At 32.4% G+C, this 17,590-nt stretch overlaps 2 protein-coding genes across 2 annotated transcripts in view; both read right to left on the bottom strand.

Annotated features, from left to right (window-relative positions):
• LOC145269044 (uncharacterized) overlaps positions 1–17,590 on the bottom strand; it is a 71,651-nt gene that overhangs the window by 39,639 nt on the left and 14,422 nt on the right. The window contains exons 3-4 of the mRNA XM_080124645.1: positions 10,794–10,869; positions 5,653–7,365 (exon numbers count right to left, since the gene is read on the bottom strand). Coding sequence (XP_079980771.1) covers positions 5,653–6,281 — 629 coding nt within the window. The 5' untranslated portion in view covers positions 6,282–7,365; positions 10,794–10,869. The remainder of the gene's footprint in view (positions 1–5,652; positions 7,366–10,793; positions 10,870–17,590) is intronic.
• LOC145269107 (uncharacterized) lies at positions 12,560–17,483 on the bottom strand. The gene has a single exon (XM_080124701.1). It carries the CDS (start codon positions 17,000–17,002, stop codon positions 16,205–16,207), a length of 798 nt encoding a protein of 265 aa, XP_079980827.1. The 5' UTR covers positions 17,003–17,483; the 3' UTR covers positions 12,560–16,204.

The raw sequence follows: 17,590 nt of genomic DNA, 5'->3' as shown, positions 1-17,590 counted from the left end.
AGGTTTAGGCACCATAAGACGAGAAAAGAGTTAAAAGGCCTCAACGTGGGTGATAATGTTCACGTCCAGCTACACAGTCCTTACACAAGAGAGTGGAGGGAAGCAACAGTCCCAAAATGAATGACGTGTAGATCCTATGAAGTGGAAGCAAGAGACGGACAACGATACCACCGAAACAGGTGATTCCTGCACAAAACGCCTGAGTCAAAACATTCCTTCTCAGGACACCATCAAGCAACACACACAGCTGATGATCACCCTCAGTCCCAAATACAGTCTGACAATCCCATATTACAAAAAGAAAGGATTACACAGGAAAATGAACTGAAGAAAGCATTTGTGAAAGGAATGACAGCCAACAGCTGACCACGCACTCAGGACACATTATTCGAAAACATGCATGCTACAACGAATGAACAATTCACCCTCCCCCATGTTTCCGTTCAAAACCACATCCCTACCCCTCCCCCTTAGAAGAAAACAAAATGAACAAACACCCTCCCTGACGGGGGGGGGGAGATGTTGTGTAAAGCTAAACCCCCACCACTGCCCTCACTTGCTTTCTCCCCTTTCTATAGAACTCTCCTAGAAAGGAGGAGGACTAGTCTGGTAACATGGCCGTTCAATAAATCTGCTATTATATTTTAACTTCTGTGTCGTCTTCACTCTGATACTAACCTGTGAACGTAACACGTATTTGCTTATGTAAGACACAGGAGAGTTCAAAAGGGAGGTAAGTTTCCGTTTTGATTTATTTTATTAAAAAAATTGGCCGCAATTTTCACCTACTAACACGATTAATTTTTTTAAAATAATTCAGTAATATGTAGGTAATTTCGACTGCATAATTCGAAAGCCAGCATTGTAATTTAGTAGAATTGAGAAAAAAAAGAAAATCAGTAGAAACCAGTGTTTTATTTTTATCTGAAAACTGTATTTATCGACTACAAAATTTCGTTCTGGCAGTGTAGAAGTGCCAATTTTTTTTTTAAACACTATTTTATTTTTTTCTTAATTTTTGTTTTAATCAATTGCTGAAATTCAGGTGAAACAGCATATTGACCGAGACAAGCCACTTCCTTCTGACAAAGTGACCCGCATTCACTGGTGTACCTTGAATTTATGACCCCTGTAAATTTTAAACATGCTCCACACAAAAGAAAATGTTGAAAATGTTTTTTTTTTTCTTTTAAAATATGTTTATTTACACAAATAATTAATAGTGATAATATATTTTCATATAAATATAAAATAAATTAAATAAACGCCATGGAATATTTCCCATTTTATAAATACTTAAATTATTTTTAATTTATATTTATTAAAGAAAATGTGTACTTGTCCAAAAATATGATTATTTTTAAATTAGAAATTTTATCCTAATTGTAATCTCTGAACGTATATACTATACATTAGACAAAGCAGAGGAGGGTAAAGCGGTAGCCCTAGATATATTTTAGGCTTTTGACAGGGTATGGTACGATGGTTTTCTTAGGAAAATCAGATCATACATGATCACTGGACGTATACTTAACATAATTAAATCCTTCTTAAATAAGAGAAGAATCCAGGTTGTCCTCGACGGTCGTAGATCTAAACAATATGATGTAAATGTGGGTGTACCTCAAGGGTCTATCCTTTCTAATATTCATGAATGATCTTCCTGATAAAATTGTCTTTAAAATGTGTATATTTGCTGATGGCACAACGCTAAATAGCAGGCACGAGAAGAAAACAAATGAACATATATCTAAGAAAATAACAGAAACACTAGAGAAAGACCTCCACTCAAAAATGACAAAAATGGATGGTCACATTTAATGTTTCCAAGACTAAGCTTGTTTCCTTTAATAATTGCAAGAACCCTTTGCAACCATCAATAGCTATGGCTAACGATAAATGACCTGAAAGTACTTTGTTCAAATTCCCCGGCTTAACATTCACAGGGAATAGAAGTCGGAACAGATACATTGAGAGCATTGCCAAGGCTGCTGCAAAGAAGGTAAGTTTTCTCTACTGCACTAGAAAGCTACTTACACCTGAAAGTATCCTGTACCTCTATAAGGCCATCATTTGCCCATGTATGGAGTATTGTTGCCACATTTGTGCTGGTACATCTGCTACTAGTTTCTCACTCCTGGACAGGGTTCAAAAGAGAGTCGCCAACTTAATAGGTCCTAAACTGTCATCTAAGCTTTGGCCTCTGTCCTATCGACGAAATGTTGCATTTTCTGCCTGTTTTTCAAGTATTTTAATGGTGAATGCCCAGACGAACTACAAGCACTTGTACCCCCACGACGTAAATACTCCCGACAAAATTGAATAAAAAAAAAACCTGACAAGCTGCAAAATCACTCCTCTACACAGTAGAGATCCTTAGATGTAAGAAAATCTACTCCATTAGTTTCTTCTCCATAACTGCTAGACTTTGGAACTCCCTTCCAGGATTCTGCTTTCCCAACTGTACTGACATGCAGAAGTTAGAGTGTAATGTAAACAGACATCTTGCTGCTCATTTCCTTATATAGTATCCCTGCAAATTATGGCCCCGATAATAGCCCCCTACATCAACGTGGCACTGTGCCCTGTTTGGGTGAAAATGGAATAATAAAAAAAAATGTTTTCTTATTTGAAAATATTGAATTGAACCTTTATTTAACATAAATATATATAAATATTTTAATATTAGAATTAAACATAGGATGTTGCCCAAAATAATTTTTTCATTCGGTAGCACCAAAGAAATTCCTGGAGGGGACCCTGGAAAATTTCTGTAGAATCGTTCACTGCTTTAATTTGGAACCCTCCACTGCTGCTGGTCTAACTTCTTCAAGTATTAACTGTCACATTTGGGCTGGTGCATCTTCTACTAGTCTCTTGTTCCTGGACAGGGTTCAAAAGAGAGTCGCCAACCTGAGAGGTCCTGAACTGTCATCTAAGCTTCAAACTCTGTCCTATCTTTCTACCAGTTCTACAAGTATTTTAATTGTGGATGCTCTAACAAACTACAAGCTCTTGTACGCCTTGATGTAAATACCCCTGAAAAACCTGAGAAGCAGCAAAATCCCACCCTACATGGTAGAGATCCTTAGATGTAAGAAAGCCTTCTTCTCTGATAGTTTCTTCCCCAGAGCTGTTAGACTTTGGAATTCCCTTCCGGGTTCTTGCATTCCCAACTGTACTGACATGCAGAAGTTTAAGTGTAATGTGGACAGACATCTTGCTGCTCAACTCCCTACATAGTATCCCTGCAACTTATATCCCCGATAATAGCCCCTACATCAAAGTGGCACTGTTCCTGAAAATGGAATAAAAAAGTATAAATCATGTAAAATATCTGCATGAATATAATTACACATTGCTCTTTTAGTCAATACCCCAATCAACTCTATGAAAGACTTTCTGGAAGCATATCAAGATCAATTTGATTGGGTTGGTAACTTCATAGGAGAATACTACATCGTGCTTTAAGCAAATAACCACCCAGTAATTCATACGCTCAGAAAGTGCCCCTATTCATATGAGGAACGAAATAAGAACAGAATTGGATGAAATGTTAACAGTATTGTGTATATGTGCAAGAATAATGGCAAACTCTGGCAAACAAGGACATCATATGTTACCATTGTAAGACACCAACAATGGAGGAACTCTCCCACAAACTATTTGGTGCTAAATTCTTCTCTAAGCTTGATGCAAAAACGACTACTGGTCTGTTAAGCTAGACAGGAAGTCACAGTTGTTAACTAACTTTAATTCTCCTTCTGGAAGATATTGTGTCCAAAGAATGCTTTTTGTTTAAGTTATGTTTCAAGACGTTTTCCAACAGAAGATGGATAGGATCATGGACAATTGCACTGAAACTTTAGCGTTGATCAATGATGTGATTGTCTTTGGACAAAACAAAGAGGAACATGATCATAACCTATCAATGTTGATGGAGACAGCACAGAATATAGGTTTCACATTTAACAGGAATAAATGTGTTATTAACGAGAAGCAAGTCAAATTCTTTGCTGCTATCTTCAATGAAGAGATGGCATAATCATGTAGGTACACCGATTCCCACTGAAGTTAAGCAAATCGTTTAATAAATTATAAACACACATGAGCTGACAGACAGAATACTTTTCCAAAGGAACATAGTTTTAATTGATGTTATGTCTTATATATGGGTTCATAAAAGATAAGCAAACTGATCGAATTGTGTTCCTTATGGTTGTGGTATTGTAACACTATGTTCGACTGAGGTTGTTAAGGGATGGATAGGTAGAACAATTGTAACATAGCTGTTACGTTGCAAATGGACAAACAAACAAAACAGGAAAAGAAATAAAAATCCCGTGGGCAGTTGGAGTCTGAAGGTTATTGAAGATCGATCATGTTTTGGATCAGATAGAGAGATGTGGACCTCAATATATAGAGGGTAGTTTCACAATAAAAAATTGTTGCATTTTTCGTTAATTTATTTTATTTACTTTTTCATGAACCATCCTGAAACTGCTCACACCTGCAGTTATGTATCATATCTATTTCCAGTAAAAAGGATAAAAAAATTAAATGTCTGCAGCCATTTAATTTTTCCATATAAAGCATTTGGTATTCTTTAAGAAAGGGCTTGTTGAGCCCACTTAGGGAAACTCTGCTCAATTGCATAGTCATAATAGATGGCGTATGATTTGTTTCCGACTGTTCTTTCTAATGTATGATGTTCCCAGAACTGGCTGCTGCACTAGATATGTAACCTTTTGCTTATCTCTGGTGAAGATATTTACACTAGGGTTTATACAGATTTTCAATGTCCATTTTCAAAAACTTCTCAATGGTTTTTAAGTTTTTCAAAGCCTTCTTCAGAAAAAATTCATGTTTTTAAAACAAAACAAAATACAATATATAAACAATGATATAATTAACCAAAAACACAATAATTGACAACAGGAAAAGTTATTTTCATTTACATACAAAACAATATGTATTTACATTCCCTGACCCACTTATATTTTGCCAATCAAGCGCAATTAAATGTTATTTTCCCTATTCTAGATTGGTCTATTCTGTGTTTGTTTTACTTTTAAATTTTGAATTTCTGATATTATGAATACAAGAGCTGTCCTTTATCACGAAACTACCTAGTGTTATTTTATGGAAAACATTGGGTAGTTTCATGATAAAGGCACGTTAGTCTTATATCCACAATAATTCAATGCAATTACACAACAATGTATTTCGATTTTATTTTCAATATTTAAAAAGTACTTTATTAATACATAAAAAGTAAGATATTTTCAAGACATTTCCATATTTTTAAGGATTTTTCACGGTAATAATAGAAATAAGTCCTTTTTAAGTCAAAAGTAAAAATTCAAAGGGGTATTCAAGTCTGTGTGAACCCTATACACACTCAATTGTCGTCTTATGTAATATCCAAAGTGTTTTTTACAAAGGAATCACCATTTATGAGAATCCAATGGCCACTTGAAGATTCCACAGGCATGCAGTTCTAAGAAAAAAGCTTTGTTTATAGAATTTACGTTAAGGTTTAGACACAGATAAAGAGTGGGAGAAATTATTGATAGCAGTTTCAGCTTGACGAGGGTTTTTCATGAAAGTTTGGCAAGGGGGTACCATAGATTGGAGCTCAGATGCGTTCACTCATCGGTGTGTTTACTTATATGTCTGGTTAAGCTTGCTTTCTGTGTAAAGGAAGTTGCACAAAACTTACAAGAATATGGCTTTTCTCCAGTATGAGTTCGCATATGTTTATTTAAGACACCTTTTTCTGAAAACGATCTGCTGCATATTTCACAAGAATATGGTTTTTCTCCGGTGTGTATTCTCATATGCCTTGTCAGGTGTGATTTTCCTGTAAAGGAAGTCGTACAAAACTCACAGGAATATGGCTTTTCTCCGGTATGAGATGAAGTATGTTTATTTAAATCATCCCACGTCAAAAATGAAGTATCACAGATTTCACAAGCATATGGTCTCTCGCCCGTGTGTATTCTCACATGTCTATTTAAGTTTGCTTTGTCCGAAAAAGATTTACAGCAAATTTCGCAAGCAAATGGCCTTTCACCAGTGTGTGTTCTTATATGTCTTGTCAGAGTTGACTTTTGTGTAAAAGAAGTTTCACAGATTTCACAAGAATATGGTTTCTCTCCAGTATGTGTTCGGATATGCTTGATTAAATAACTGTTCAGAAAAAAATCTCTTCCACATACTTCACAAGAAAATGACTTTTCTTTAATCCGTGCTCCAATAGGATGCTTTATCTTTGACATTTTAGCAGAATGTGGATTATCAGAAAAACATCACAAAAGAAATAAATATCTCAGAATATCGTTTCTTTATAGTATTAGCATATTTTAGACAAAAGTTTAAATTATTCTATGTTTACAAAAATTTCAAATTTGGGATACATGCAAGTAAGTAAATGCGGATGTATTTCAATAAAAAAAAGTCTTAAATATCACAGAATATTATTTCTTGATAGTGTAAGTTTATATATTTTAGACAAAAGTTCAAATTATTCTAGGCACAAAAGATATGTGGCAAAAGTGTACTATAATTTTGTTTACAAAGATTTAAAATTTATGATACATGCAAATAAATCAGGTGTATTTTAATGAAAGTCTTAACCCTTTATGACATAAATTATGATGTAGATGATTAACAAATATTGATTGCTAATTTTGGTTAGTTTAAAAGGTAATGATACTATGATTGTGTTCAAACTGGAAAAATTATGAAGTTCAATAGTTAAACTACGGCTGAGAACTTTTGCATTTCATAAACTAACCTTGATTATTATCCATAGTGCTCGAAAAAATTGTGTTTATAACAACTAACGAAATCCTCCACTCTCTGAGAATGATGGCAGCATATTGAATTTAAGCAATGAACAGTTGCGATCTGGAGGTATCTGGCATCAACCCAGATACTGAATTAATACATAAAAGGCATGTTTGAATCAATTCACACTTTATTTATGCCGTTATATTCATTTATTTACGATTGAACAAATTAGTTCAACCAAGTCATAAAGGGTTAAATAAATATCATAGAATATTGATTTTTTGTAGTGCAAGTTTATATATTTTAGACAAATATTAAAATCATTCTATGCTCAAAAGATATGCACTGGATTTGCTGCAAACACATGCTCTAATTTTGTTGAAAAATATTTAAAATTTGGGATATTTGCAAGTAAATGCGGGTGTATTTCAATGAAAGTCTTGAATGAATATATTTGTAAATTGAATTATCCTTTTTGATAAATGTTCGGTATTTTCAGTTTTCCTCTTGTTTCAGTTAAACTTCATTTATTTCAATGTATGAAAACATTTTTCTATCTGAATGAATTATCTGTAAAGCAAGAAAAAAATATCATGATATACATTTTTCAAATATAAAATTATTTAAATTTTCAAATTAAAATTTTATTTTATGCATAAATTCATTTTATTGTTATAGAAAAGTTACTTTATAGTTATTAGTAATTCATTATTACCTTTAATCGATGTCTACTTTTACTAGTGAAATTAGATGTTTAAAATAATTTACTATGAATGAGTTACAATTTTATATTATGTTGTAAGCTAGTTTTCTAGATTTAATCCCAATAGGGAGTCATTAAGTGAAATATATATATATATATATATATATATATATATATATTAGAAGAGATTATTCGAAGGGTTTAATATATTAAAAACCAATTAAACAATGGTAATGTACATATATCAATAGGAATTTATCTGAGGAGATGTAACTACAAAATGTTTTAAAAAATATAAAATTTAAAATTGTCTGGTTTATGTCGAAACAATTGTAATATCCAAAAAAATACAAATATGAAATTATTCCTTCTTGTTTTGGGGTTTCCCCCAGTGTGTGTTTATATATATATGCTATCCTTCGTCAATATTACATGAAATCTTTAAACTTTCATTTTAAGTTTCATTCTCTTTCTTCTGTGCCTTATTTTTCTCTTCATTATTTTTTGTTAATAAAAATATTACATTCTTAGGAAAAAAATAAAGAAAAAACGTTATTTTAAATACGATTTTGCAATTAAATACCTTGTATACCTTAGAGGACTTGATATTTAAATCTAATACTTGATTTGATTTCTTATTTTATATCTTACTGTTTCTATGCAGTTTGGCTCAAGTCTTTAACATGAAAAATATTTTTAAAATCTTTAAATATTGCACAGGACTATTCAATCTAAATTAAAACACTGAACACAACATTTTATTAAATTATTGTTATTGCTTTATATACAATAATGAACTATAAAATTTACATTTTTCTTTTTTTTAATTTTATGAGTTATATTCATATTTTTGGCAGAAATATGAGGGTTGGTAAAATAATAGTTTCAATCGACCCAACATATCACTATTAATTCTTAATTTTAGAAATACATAGCTATACATACTAGGTTCTTCCCAGAAGTCCTGATCGAATAACGTTGAAGTTTTATGTGTAATATGAGATCGTTTAATATATTATTAATTTTGCTAAAATTAGAACATTGAATTAAACCATTTAATTTTATTAATCTGTTAATTATTCATTTTGAAATAATCAATATTTCAATGTGCAATTATCAAAGTTATGTTGAAATAGGTAGACTATGTTTTGATGGTCATTAGTAAGGTAGTATAATAGATTTTATAGATTTTTAAAATTTTTAGGTTATTAGTTTAAATACCTCATGTATTTTGCCGAAATGGAAAATATAACCGATTATAATATTGGATTTATGTTAATATTTTTATGTTATTACTTTTCTAAATAGATTATTTTTCTACGATTATATTTACCATCCAGCACGGCCGTAGCCGAGATTGAACTCACTACACAAGTTTTTAGTGTAATTCAAATCTTGTTGGTAGTTGAATACTAGATGCTTCGCAAGGGCTATCAAGGGTATTTTTATCATGATGCCATCACTAGATGGGGTGCCTACCATGGCTTAAGAGAGTCCCATTTACCCTCAAGAGAAGGATAGACTGTGATAGTTTCTTAACCTGGTATTTTACCTCACGGTACATACAGTGCCTCACCTTCCAAAATGGTCACCCATCTGGTATTGGCCAGGCTAAACGTTGCTTAACTTTGGTGATCTGGCAAGAACCGGTGTGTCAATGTGAATGTGCCGTATATATTTACAGTAGATCTATTATAACACATTTACATCATTAACTTTAGAAATACTTGTAATATTTTGCAAAAGCAGATAAAATATAAGTTTATTTACAAAAAAATATTACTTTAAATAATATTTTTCAGTTAAGAAATGACGAGAATTTAATAGTTAAACGTTAAAAATGAAATAACTTTATCTAAGAATTTATTGATATAAAACAACCAATCATCTCTTCTATTCATTAGTTTTTAAAACGACAGAATTTCAAATAAAAGCATAAATAATAAAATGTTTAGGTACTAAAACAGTGAAGAATATAAATTTTCATCTCTGTAACTAATTACTTAATTATATAATAGTGTATATTTATTGTGATCTCCTTATGGTTTTTGCAAACTCCAAGTATATATCCATGTTAGTGCTGTTAGTTGAGATGACATAACTGGAAGCTGCACCATTTACAATATGAGCCAGTGCATAGTCATGCTACTGGGATTTTATTTTTACTTCGAATATGTTATTTCAAATATCTGGTCATGGTTTACTTGTAAGGTGAAGTATCTTGATGTCAAGTTGTCATGACAAACCTCTGTACACAGACACGCACAGATGGAATCTAGTAACCATTCAGATACTTTCTACTATGTATTTATTTGTACATGTTTGGTCAACTCATTTATTTGTACATGTTTGGCAAATTCATTTATTTGTACATTTGGCCAACTCATGTTTGTACGTGTTTTGCCAACTCATATTTGTACGTGTTTTGCCAACTCATATATTTGTACGTGTTTGGCTAACATATTTATTTGTACCTATTTGGCAAACTCATATATTTGTATGCGTTTGATCAATTTATTTATTTGCACGTGTTTGGCCAACTCATATATTTGTATGTGTTCAGCCAACCCATTTATTTATACATGTTTGGTTAACTCATTTAATTGCATGTGCAACTTTGATTTGTTCAAATCTGATATAACCATATACTTTACATTAATCAGTAAATGTGCCACATTGTCGGATCACTGACAAATAAACCAGTTGCACCACAAGTTTGTCCTAGTCTTGGCTGGTGAGGAAGATGTCTTGCTACCCAACAGACTTACATAAAACCCTTCAAATGTCTTCCTTGTCTAAATGATCAACAAGTATATACATATGTGTGAGCCTATATATATACGTTATGTATATGTTATAAATGTGTTATATTCATTTTACATATTCATATATATATATATATATATATATATATATATATATATATACACACGTTACATATATGTATACATGTTATATATATATATATATATATATATATATATATATATATATATATGTATGTATGTATATATATAGATAACTAGCTCAATCTAAGCCGAGACATTTTCTGTCATATACTGAATGTGTGATTTTTCAATTGAAGTTTTCAGTTTTATCTAGGTACATCTGTAAATATTAAGTATGTTAAAAATCTGCTTTTACTGCATATTTCTTACTTATATTAATCCAATCAACTAGAATGAGTGATATTATATAAATATATATATATATTTCTTCTCTTTCTAGATGCATGTTTTTATGAAGACTGAGAGTGTATCTCTCGCGGTGAATTAATACGCCCCCAGATACAAACCTGAAAATTTCTCTGATTCGGTGGCTCTGATGTAAAAATTTGCAGTCTACTGTATGCCCTGTCTTATGGCAGCTACCTGCACCAAAAAAGATTAGCAGTTAATACCAAAAAGAGTGGTTGGTTCTACACAAAGCCTTCACTACTATAAACAAATCTTCCATGTGGATTACTTAACAACTTAATTGTTGTGGTGGAACCTCATACATCGAAATCAATGGGAGAATCCATTTTATATATATATATATATATATATATATATATATATATATATATATATATATATAATTTTTTAATCATGCCCAAATGCATTTTATTTCTTTTTAATGGATTGCTATTTGCTGTTTCTTCTGATGAGTTAAGGGAAGAATAGATTCATTGATTGATATAATAATTAAATGAATGATTTTGTGGTACAAAACATTTGCTCTCAAGAATTGTGAATGTCAACGTAATGAAAGGAATAAATTGTAAGATGGTCAACATGAAATTTCGAGTATACACGTTAGTTATTTGTTTGTTATATGTTCTGTATTTATATTGAGCGTCATAAATTAAGGATTAATATATAAAAAAGGTGAAATGTAATTGAAAAAAAAATCATATTTCCACAAATATATATATATATATATATACATTATATATATATATATATATATATATATATATATAATTTTAAGGGAATTAGAATAACAGTCTTAAGAGCGGAGTTTATTTTAATGTATTAGTAAATGCATTAATACTATTAAAAGAAAAAGTGCTTGTAATGTAGATGTATAACAAGCTCGATAGGCATAGATATCCTAATGCTATTTTAATATTGAGTAAAATGATTCATAATTTATAATTAAAAATTGGTTTCAAAAGGAAGAACAAACAAAATCAACAAATTGTACGATCGTTTTTGAAATATATATATAAAAGGCTATATGTCTGTCTGTCTCTGTAATTTCAAACTATCCTTTTTGAAACTAAAAGTTGTAGAGTAGTGCCAGGGGCCTCAAGCCTCAAATGATTAGATATTTTATGGACTATTCTTTTATGGGTCTTTAGTTGGTGAAAATAGTTTTCAAGGGGTTAAAAATGGGTCTAAATTGAAAATATTATTATACATTTTGTACATTCGTCTTAGTTTATTTTTACTTTTTAATCAGTTCATAAGCATGTCACATTAGTACAGTGGTAACGTCACTCTAATCGAAAAAAAAAAAAAAACCTGGACTGGATTCTCAGCGACATTCTCTGCTCTAACCACAATCAGTCCGGTTCTCGAGAACTCAACGGCTCAACTCTCGGCCGCATTGGTTCCATATTTAAATCCGGAATAGCTTCTAATCGAAAAAAAAACAAAAAAACCTGGACTGGATTCTCAGTGACATTCTCCGCTCTAACCACAATCAGTTGAGTTCTCAAGAACCGGACTGATTGTGGTTAGAGAGGAGAATGTCGCGGAGAATCCAGTTCAGGTTTTTTTCTATTAGTCACCAACTTTGAATGGTACAGTTTTGCTTTCGGTTTTGATTCTAGCTGATGGCACCCAACATACTTTGTTTACTTTTGAAATCACAACTCTATAATGATAGACATGAAATCTTTACAAATTAAAATATCATATTTAAGCATATTTTACGACCAAGAAAGCCAGGTGCCCCTCGCTAGTATATATCTTAAGAAGATATAATATACATTGAAATCAGAAATCGACAGGAGAGTTCATTTTATATATGCATACATACATACATACACACACACACACACACACACTTTTGTATATTCTCATATGCATTACTAGATTGTATTTACTTGAAAAAGAAAAGTTACACAATATCAAAAAAATGGTGGATTTATTTTATTTTTTAACAAAATGATTTACTCAATAATTCACATATGGTTTCTTTCCCTTGTGAATTATCATATGTGTACATGAAAAATCTCACCGAACTCACAAAAATGAGTTTGAACATTTAAATTTGTTTATCTAGTCTGGTGGAGTATCCAGCTTTGTGCTATTACTTGAGGTAACATCACCTGGAGAAGGTGCACCATTCCTCGTAAAAGCTAACGTGGGTTAGCCATAGAAAGGAGATCTTATTTAGGCTGCAAATATTATGTGGTTTTGAATATTTGGTAAGGATTTACTTCTAGGGAAAAGTATACTCATGCCAGGTTGTTCTGACAAACCCCTGTACAGAGAAAGCTAAGAAAATCGGGGATAGTGTCTAGTAGACATTCAAGTTCTCTCAAGTTTACTCTTTTTTTTTAAATTTATTTTACTTCAATAAGTTTTAAGAGATCAAGGGGCTCCCTCCTAGAGCTAACACTTGAATCTGTTATGATTTACATTTATATCCAAGGGCACTTTTAAGAATAGATGCTGTTCCCTTTATGGCTGCTATTTGTATTTCGTTACTGCTTGGTCTTCTAGGGATTGCTTCTAAGTATTTCTGAAGAGTCTTTTTATTAAGCCAGTTGCTCTTATCACAACCGGTATAATGCTTATTTCTTTCAGAGATCATGTCGTTTTTAGATCCTGATATATTATCTTTTCCCATTCAGCTTTATTAAGGCCAAAATCATTTTAGACTCTGACATCGATAATGAGCACAGTTCTATCGGGCTTGTTCCATGTTACAATATCTGGCTTGATGGCCTTGTCTTTTATGTATCTGTCCGCCTGTATGTCTTACTCGTGTGTAATCTCATATGACCTACCAAGAGTAATCTTCCCGAAAATAAAGTCCTGGAAAGTCCACATGAACATACATTTAAATTCCATGAACTTTTGAATATGTGAAGTTAAAGATTGTCTAATCAACAACGATTTATCACATACCTTGTAAAAATATGGTTTGACTTCATTGTGTTTGGTAATGAATCGTTAAAGGTGATTTTGTGGTGAAAGAATACACAAAGACTTTAAAATGATTTCATGTTTATTTTAAATTTCTTTGTTCAAAAAAGCATTTACTTCATACTTCATAAGTATATTGCTTCTCTCTTATTTTCCTATTTCTTAACTTTTTGTTGGTGATGGGACATCCTACTAGATGACATGCATTCACTGATTATTTCAGATTTTTTTTACAAAGGAGTCACCACTTACAAGGCTCACAGGCCACTTGAGGATAAGGGTTAATGAGTGTCCGGTAGTCAATTGGACAATATCTTAGTAATTGTTAGTAGTGGAAATTTGGTAAATTGGATTACTTAAGAGGATGGCTCATCAAAAACTTGTTCATGTTGGACTTGAAGACAACCATATTGTAGTCAGTTAAAAAGCAGGAAAATAGAACAGAGCTCCACAGGCATGCAGTTCTAAGAAAGAAGCTTTCTTCATAGAATTTACATTTAGGTTTAGGCACAGATAAAGAGTGGGGGAAATTATTGATAATGGTTTTAACCTCAATTGTTTTTCGTGAAAGTCAGGCAAGAGGAGGGACATTGATTGGAGCTCAGAAAAGCACTTGTCATGAAAGTAATGATAAAGCAGAGACAAGCATTCCAACTCAGAGAATTTTTAAAGATTCTAACCGTCTTTTTAGGTTTGATTGTTTGCATCTCTTGCATTGGTTTACCAGATATATTTGCCCGTTAGTTTGGGTTCTGGGAACTCATTAAATATTGACTGGTATTCACAATAGTGGCTCAATGTTGATAGTTAATTTCTGAGAGACTCCTGTTCACCTGGACAGATACAGCCTTGATAGATACTGGTTTCTGCACGTTACTCTGTATTCTTTATACATTTTTATCGTTTTTTTTTTGTCTAGCCTGTAAATGTTCTTTTTCTGGCCTGTCAGTAATGCCAAAACTGTATGTTATCACAGGCATGGTTAGTTCATAGCAGTTACAAGTTTTTGTTTGTGAGCTGTTTTATAATTTTTCCTTACACAACAGATGTATTCTCTGCAAAGATTTTTCTCTTGTTTTGGTGTGCTGAATTGAATTGTTCTCTTCTATGTTAAGGCATTTGTATTGTTCCTGCTCATCTATGTATTTGATATCAGTATCCTCATCAAGCTGTCTTCCGTTTGAATCTTCACTTAGCTTTGGTGAGCACCTGAGACATTTGTCCAGGCCAAACTTCATTCCAATATATTTTGAGAAGTTCTTGCTGGGGTCAATGTGAGTCATAGTCTGAACTGGTATACAGTTTGATTCTTGTGATTACTAGAATGGTGGAGATCTTCGAAATATCGAATTTCTTTTCAAGTCATATCCAATACTCATTACCTCCTCCTTTGTAGTTTGATTTTAGATTGCATGATTACAGTTGCTACTTTTTCTGTTTTCTCAGATGCTAGGGTTTTAAGTACATAACTGTAAAAATGGCCTGCTAGTAATGAATGATATATGACTTATTTCTCACACTTCTTTCTAGTATATGTTCCCAGAACTGGCTGTTACATTAAATTTTTAACTTTGTACAAATGATTGAGTGGAGATATTTACATGTTCCAGTGTGTTGCATTGTGTACTGGACAAAGTGTGTATCCTCATAGCTTGACTTCTGTGTAAAGGAAGTCCCAAAAACCTCACAGCAATATTCCTTCTCTCCAATATGAATTGAAATTTGGAAAAAAAAGATTTACTGCAAATTTCAGGGTGAATTCTCATATGGTTTGTCAAGTGACTTGAGTTTGAGTGCATTTATTTCCAAATGATCCGTTGATTTTGCTAAGAATAGCATTCACTCACTATTTCAAACTAACCAACAGAGAGATTTTTTTAACATTTTTACTTTTCCTTCATATGCAATTGTTTCTATTGCTCTTGCACTTGGTTCCTCAGATATATTTGCAAAGTAGTTTTTATAAGTCCTTTTTATGATCCTGGTTGCTCCTATAATTTCTGAAATGATGGACATCTTCCCAATATATAGTTTCCTTTCATGTCATACACAGTGTTTTATTATCTACTCTTACTCAGCTTGGTTTAAGCCAGACTGATTTCACTTCATCCTTGTTGTCCTATATGACTATCTCAGGATAAACTGATACATAGTCTAAGGTTAAACAGCCCTGATTGCAACATTAGTTTTTTTTTTTTAACTTTGTACAGATGATTCAGTGGAGATATTTACATGCTCCATTGTGCTGCATTGTGTAGCAGCAGATTTATAAAAATTCTCTCATCAGTTTGTTCAAGATGGGGATAAGGCATTCTATCATATATCTACTAACTCAGATATTCCAACCGAGAGATCTTTTTAAGGTTCTGACTATCCCTTTAAGTGCAATTGTTTGAGTCTCTTTTGCACTTGGTTCACCAAGTATATTTGCCAGGTAGTTTTTGAGATTTTTTTCATGAGTCCAGTTGCTCCTAAAATTACTGGAATGATAGAGATCTTTTTAATATTCCAGTTTCTTTTCATGTCATACATAAGACCTTGATACTTCATTGTCTTTCCCTTTTCAGCTCTGTTTAGTGTGTATCCTCATATGTCTAGTCAAGCTTGACTTCTGTGTAAAAGATGTACCACAAACGTCACAGGAATATGGTTTTTCACCAGTGTGAGTTCGGATATGTTTATATAATGTTCCTTTGTGTGAAAATGACTTACTGCACACTTCACAAGCATATGGCTTTTCTCCAGTGTGTATTCGCATATGTTTATTTAGATCTTCTTTTTCCAAAAAGGATTTATTACATATTTCACAGGTAAATCGCTTTTCTCCAATGTGTATTCGCATATGCCTTGTCAGCGCTGACTTCTGTGTAAATGAGGTAGTACAGACTTGACAAGCATAGGGTTTCTCCCCAGTATGAGATCTGATGTGTTTATTTAAATCTCCCCAGCTCGAAAATGATCTACTGCATATTTCACAGGCATATAGCTTCTCTTCAGTGTGTAATCTCGTATGTCTGTTTAAGTTTGCCTTATCCGAAAATGACTTACTGCATATTTCACAAGCATATGGTTTTTCCCCAGTGTGTGTTCTCATATGTTTATTTAAATCGACTTTTTCCAAAAAGGATTTATCACATATTTCACAAATATATGACTTTTCTCCGCTGTGTATTTTCATGTGTCGTTTCAAGGTATCTTTCCTTGTAAAGGAAGCTTCACACATTTCACAAGAATATGACTTGTCTCCAGTATGCATTTGGCTATGTTTATCTAAATTACTATTCAACAAAAATTTTCTTCCACATATCTCGCAAGAAAATGACTTTTCTAGTGCTCCAATATGATGCGCCATCTTCGACATCTTAGCAGAATGTGGATTATCTACTGTGAAAATTCAGATATCCAACACAAAATGAATATCACACAATAACCTTTCTTTATAATGTTCATATATAAACATATATGACGATAAGTATTGCCTCGTGTTCTACAAATTCCATGCTAAAATATATATATATATATATATATATATATATATATATAGAGAGAGAGAGAGAGAGAGAGAGAGAGGAAGAGAGATATGGAAAAATGGAAATGCCACTAACTCTTTGCAGGTTTAACTGCCTTCCTCCAAAGGAGGAAGTTCCATGGGAGTATGAAATCTACAAGCAGTCGCTAATCACATGTATATCCCTGTTAGGGGAGATGATGATGTGAAGGTTTTGTAATTCTTGCAGGAAGGTGTTAAAGTCTTCCGACATACAGTGCCTAGAATTCTGAAATTGATCATTTGTCTGGTACTGACCAGGCTTAACGTTGCTTAACTTTGATGATCTAATGAGAACCAGTGTGTCAACCTGATTATGCCATGTATATATATATATATACATATATATATATATATATATATATATATATATGACATATACTAGACCAGTGTACTATGATA

The sequence above is a fragment of the Euprymna scolopes genome, chromosome 45 (assembly GCF_053919585.1).
Source record: "Euprymna scolopes isolate OS-2025 chromosome 45, ASM5391958v1, whole genome shotgun sequence".
NCBI lineage: Eukaryota > Metazoa > Mollusca > Cephalopoda > Sepiida > Sepiolidae > Euprymna > Euprymna scolopes.
This window is presented reverse-complemented; position numbering and strand designations above follow the sequence as displayed.

Coding starts and splice junctions, on each gene's coding strand:
- LOC145269107 (XM_080124701.1), bottom strand. CDS start 17,002: ATGTCGAAGATGGCGCATCATATTGGAGCACTAGAAAAGTCATTTTCT.